The 5,000-nt window shown below is 43.5% G+C and overlaps 1 protein-coding gene across 1 annotated transcript in view; it reads right to left on the bottom strand.

Annotated features, from left to right (window-relative positions):
* The window catches only part of LOC122247471 (uncharacterized), a 3,721-nt gene extending 41 nt beyond the window's left edge, over nt 1-3,680 (bottom strand). The window contains exons 1-3 of the mRNA XM_043006758.2: nt 3,486-3,680; nt 2,672-3,120; nt 1-740 (exon numbers count right to left, since the gene is read on the bottom strand). The exon at nt 1-740 is cut by the window's left edge and continues 41 nt beyond it. Coding sequence (XP_042862692.2) covers nt 627-740; nt 2,672-3,120; nt 3,486-3,618 — 696 coding nt within the window. The 5' untranslated portion in view covers nt 3,619-3,680 and the 3' untranslated portion in view covers nt 1-626. The remainder of the gene's footprint in view (nt 741-2,671; nt 3,121-3,485) is intronic.
* Nucleotides 3,681-5,000: the final 1,320 nt, after the last annotated feature.

Raw genomic sequence — 5,000 nt, 5'->3', positions numbered from 1 at the left:
GCGTATCCGTGTGCGTGTGTACTCACTTAACTCTTGAGAGTATACTATGTAGTCACCGTATGCCAAAGAAAGCAAACCTGAGCAACAAAATTCCTTCCAGATAGACAAGAAATTTTGAAAATCTTCGATATCTCGTCTTTGACTCTTCGACACACGACATCTTCCACAACCCTCATTATATTTATAATTTTGAAAGACATGGATTCGTGATGCTGGCACGCGTAGTCTCACCCGAAGACCAGCGTCCTTTGTAATTGAAAAAAAAAAAGGTAACGAAAATAGAATTCATTTTCGGAAGGATAAATAAAGCAGATCTCATTCATAATCACACGATCGAGCCTCGACCACCTTTCCCAAAAGGAAGAAGACAAAATCCTCAGTGTTTTCTCCTTCTCCTGAAAACAAACGAAGCGAATGACCATTGCAATTTCCTCCCCTTGTCTTCAACTAACAAGACCTCTACTGCAACAACATCTTGAATAATTGGATGTCCGTTCCTTAATACGATCATTGCAATTTCCTCCCCTTGTCTTCAACTAACAAGACCTCTGCTGCAACAACATCTTGAGCAATTGGGAGTTAGTTCCTTAACACGATCTCAAAGATGCCGAAGTGATGCTCGTCCCTCAGCACAGTTTCGACAGGAATCTCCACGAGATGAGGCAGATGAGGGAGGCTGCGAAGCCGTGGGCGAAGGATGCTGGTAAGATGATGCAGTAGCGGCTCTTGTCGGTGTTGGTCTGGAAAAGAAGAGAAGAAAAAAGAGAACGTCAGAAGAAAGTTAGATTTCAATATCCTTATCGCATTATTTGGCGGTTAATAAATAAGACACAAATAATAGCAATGGATATATCCTTATCGTTTTTTTAGCGGTTATTGACACAAATAACAGCAATGGATATATCCATATCGCTTTTTTAGAGGTTATTGACGCAAATAACAGCAATGGATATAGCCTTATCGCTTTTTTTAGCGGTTATTGACACAAATAACAGCAATGGATATATCCATATCGCTTTTTTAGAGGTTATTGACGCAAATAACAGCAATGGATATAGCCTTATCGCTTTTTTTAGCGGTTATTGACACAAATAACAGCAATGGATATATCCATATCGCTTTTTTTTAGAGGTTATTGACGCAAATAAGACACAAATAACAGCAATGGATTACAGGCCGTAATGACATCTCCAATGCCAATAGAAAAGGCAAGTTGATCAAGCAGAGTGGCAGCGGCAACACCCCAGCACAGACACACGGGGGTGGGGGGGTCCAAGCAAGGGCGTCCCTCGTAGGCGCAGTGAACGATCACTTCCGGCTTGGGTGAGCGGCGCACGTGCATCTCATTATCACATTATAATTAAGCGATTATTAGCGATCATCGGGCCGACACCTGGATGTGCGTGATCCTATTACCATATCCATTCTCCTCCTGTCGTCAAGGTCCGTTTGTTTTCGTACTCTAGTAACGTAATTGATATATATATATATATATATATATATATATATATATATATATATATACATATATACATATATACATATATACATACATACATACATATATATATATATATATATATATATATATATGTATACATGTATATATATACATATGTATATATATATTTTTATTTTTTTATTTTAGAAGTCCTTGTTTTAGGGGACGCATCGACTGTGCATTTTAATAGCACGGCGCATTATAGCATAGATGTAAAGCGCGTCTTTCCAGGGTTACATAACCTCCGGTCAATTAATAAGCTTTGAATGAGCATTTAAATTCGGACAAACAATCAAACGTTTTGTACCGCGGGTGGAGCACGCGACCGGAGCACGTAGGCCCACATCCCGGAGACAAAGACGCTGGTGTCAACGCGGGGCTGTGTCGGTACCGCGATTATTAGAGGAACAATCAGGAACCTCCACGCCACGTGCTCTGTGCAAACAAGCGCACGTGCATGTTCCTCGCCGGTTCCGCTCGTGTGGCGGTGGGCACGTGTACGGGCGAGAGCATGCGCGTGGGTGTGAACACGTGCGGGGGTGTGAGGACGCGGAGAGACGGGTGTGAAGGCGGGGGGGTGATGGGGGGGGGGCTGGAAGCTGGGGGGTGAGGGTGGAGATGGGGGGGCTGGAAGCCGGGGGGGGGTGAGGGTGAGGGGGGGATGGGGTGGGAGGGGGCAGGGTAAAGGGAGAGGAGGGGTACCAGCGGGATACGGGGGGAGGGGGGAGGGAGGGGTACCAGAGTCTTAATCCTTCATTAATTGGATTAACCTCCCCCCCCCTCCCCCCCCCTGATCGCCATTCCGGTTCTAAAGATAAACCAGATACTAACTAACATGTATCATCGGAAACATTAGTGGATCTAAACGATACAACAAAACACATATTGGTGCTGTTGATTGACCACAGTGCTATCCAGAGCCTATTTAATCTTTTATAATCGTTATCTCTTGACAATTATAGATCTGAGTCCGGGTGCGACAATTCGGATGTTGATAAGCTCTTATGTTGCAAGGTAGGGGCTGCCACGTCCACGCAAGAAGGAAAAGGAGACAGAAAGAACACTTGCTAAAAGAGAGGAGACACAAAAATCAGAGCATGAAAGAGGAAAGGTAGAACGAAGAGAAAGAATAAGCAAAGCTATTCTAGATTGAATTCCAAACTGGCTTACCTTCGCATGATCCACATGAAACTGGTCAGCAATTTTCCTCAGGTCGCTGCCCATGCGTCGCCACGTCTTGGTCCCTTCGCCCTCCTCAGCCGCCCTCACCTCGCCCTGGAGACAGCCGACGGATTGCACGGATTCGTGAAGACGTTCGTGGCACTCTCGAGACGCCTGGTCTCGGCTCTCGAACGCTTCGAATCTCGCTCGGGTTTCCTGCAGCCGTTTCGAGCAGTCGGGCGATGCTCCTCCGTCGGGTCTGGTTTCGCTTGAGGTGGGCGGCGCCGCGTGGACGGGCGTGGGGCTGGCGGTGGGTTGGGGAAGCGTGGGCGTCAAGGGGCCGGGAGAAACGCCGCCCTTCTCGGCCTCGCAGGGGAAGAGGAAGTGGTGGGAGTGCGCCCTCCGGAGGGGCGACGGCGGCGGCGCCTCGCTCAGCATCATCTCGGGCAGAGACGCGCCTGGGGAGGAAAAAAAGGAAGTTGTAGCTTGGCATTTGCAAACATCACCGCACGTTTCCTTAAGTATCAATATGTGCAAATGAAGGCTCGATATCAAAATGGAAAGTTGTAAAATAATAATTACATGTTTTTGTATATATTTGAGCCGTACCAAGAGCAATGCAATTAAAGAAATTCAAACGTTTTAACTGCCATCATTATACTTCCCTCGCTTGATATTTCCCAACTGCCTCTGTTCAACCGAAATCAAGTATACTAACTGTGAAACGTCTTTGCGAATAATAATAATAATAATAATAATAATAATAATAATAAAACACCATGAAGTCAACCCATCAAGATAACATGACAGAGCGAGTACTTACCAAGTCTGAGGTTCTGCCACTCCACTGTTGAAGAAGTATAATTGCCGAGTCCACAACACCTCACGTCACTGTTACCCATTTCAATGGCTTGACCAAACGGCACTGCTCCAACTTGTAAAATTACACTGATCATGTTCACGTTTTCACTCAATGCACAGTTCACAGTAGATTACTTCAGGTCCTGCTCGCTGTACATCCAAGGGATCACTGGTCATGGCGATCACTTCGGGTAACAGGTTATTGGTCTCGTGGACATAACAAACAAGTGCGCAGCGTCCAGGCCAATCAGAGGCTGGGATACTTGCCAATCCGTTATTTAAATATATTTTTATAGAGTAATCTGATCTTTTATTTTCCGACTTTGTCCCAGTATCATTAAAAGAATGTTATAGTAATCAATTCGGCATAGGAATATCAAAGATATAAAATCGTTTAAAGGGAAAAATAGTAATAATCATATAAGCGGAGGCGGAGCTGATATCCTAAGCCCCGCCCCTGACATCCCTCGTAGGCCAATAGCAGACGGCCATCAGCACGTGGTGAGGCTGACAACAAAGGTCTAGTAAACAAATCTGTTTGGAGGGAGGGTTGTGTTGAAGATTATTTATCATGAATATCACCCCCGGTTTCCGAAATAATTTTTAAAGGCCACTATCAGCATTGATAGTAAGTTGATATCATTCTTTGGTGTGAATAATAGCAATACTTTATACGAGTGTGAATGCCTTTCGATATTGCATTGCACATTTTCAAAAAAATAATAATAATAAAAATAAAAAAAGCAATATTGACACTGGTTTTATTTACTTTTACTTGTCGAGTTTTTTATATATTTTTCTTCGGTAATTTGATTTTTCCAGAGAAAATAGGTTATGTATATGAACTCTTATGAATAAAATAACTTTGCCACATGTAATTTGATACGCTGTTAGACTTTACATTTAGTATGGTTATGTCCGGATACCAATAAATTAGTATTTTGTGTGGGTGTATTTTTTAAGCATTACGAAAATATTTAGAAGAAACACAGTATAGATAAAAAACAAAAAAACATGTTAACTGTGTCTTGTTTTCTTGTCGTTGAAATATGACTATTTTGAAATGTTACACTGAATATTGTCACTTAGGAAAGAAAAAAAACATAAGTGTCCTATCACACTCGCAGCAAAAGCAGAATGATATTTAATCCTTCTTAAAAGTGTGAGACTTATCTTAAAAGAAAAGGATACAATTACACTTAATTGTCCATCACACCCTTTCACCTCTTCATTATGACCTGAGACAGTAGCCTAAAATCAAGTAATTACGGCCTAATTACTGCTCGTCACCCCCTATCACTCCACCTGTGACCTCGCTTCTTTGGCGGTGACCTGAGCTCTCGTCTGACTTTCTGGTCTTGGTGTGATGACCTGTCGCAGTCTCGAAGTGTCGGTGAAGGTTCTGCCGATTCGATCTGGTCATTAGGTGATCTGCTCGGAGGTTGGGGGTGGGGGTGGGTGGGTGGTGGGAGGGGTT

Source organism: Penaeus japonicus, unplaced genomic scaffold (assembly GCF_977035675.1).
Source record: "Penaeus japonicus unplaced genomic scaffold, GWHDUDI00000001_assembly GWHDUDI00000026, whole genome shotgun sequence".
NCBI lineage: Eukaryota > Metazoa > Arthropoda > Malacostraca > Decapoda > Penaeidae > Penaeus > Penaeus japonicus.
The sequence above is the reverse complement of the archived record's forward strand: the minus strand, read 5'-3'. Positions and strand labels throughout refer to the sequence as shown.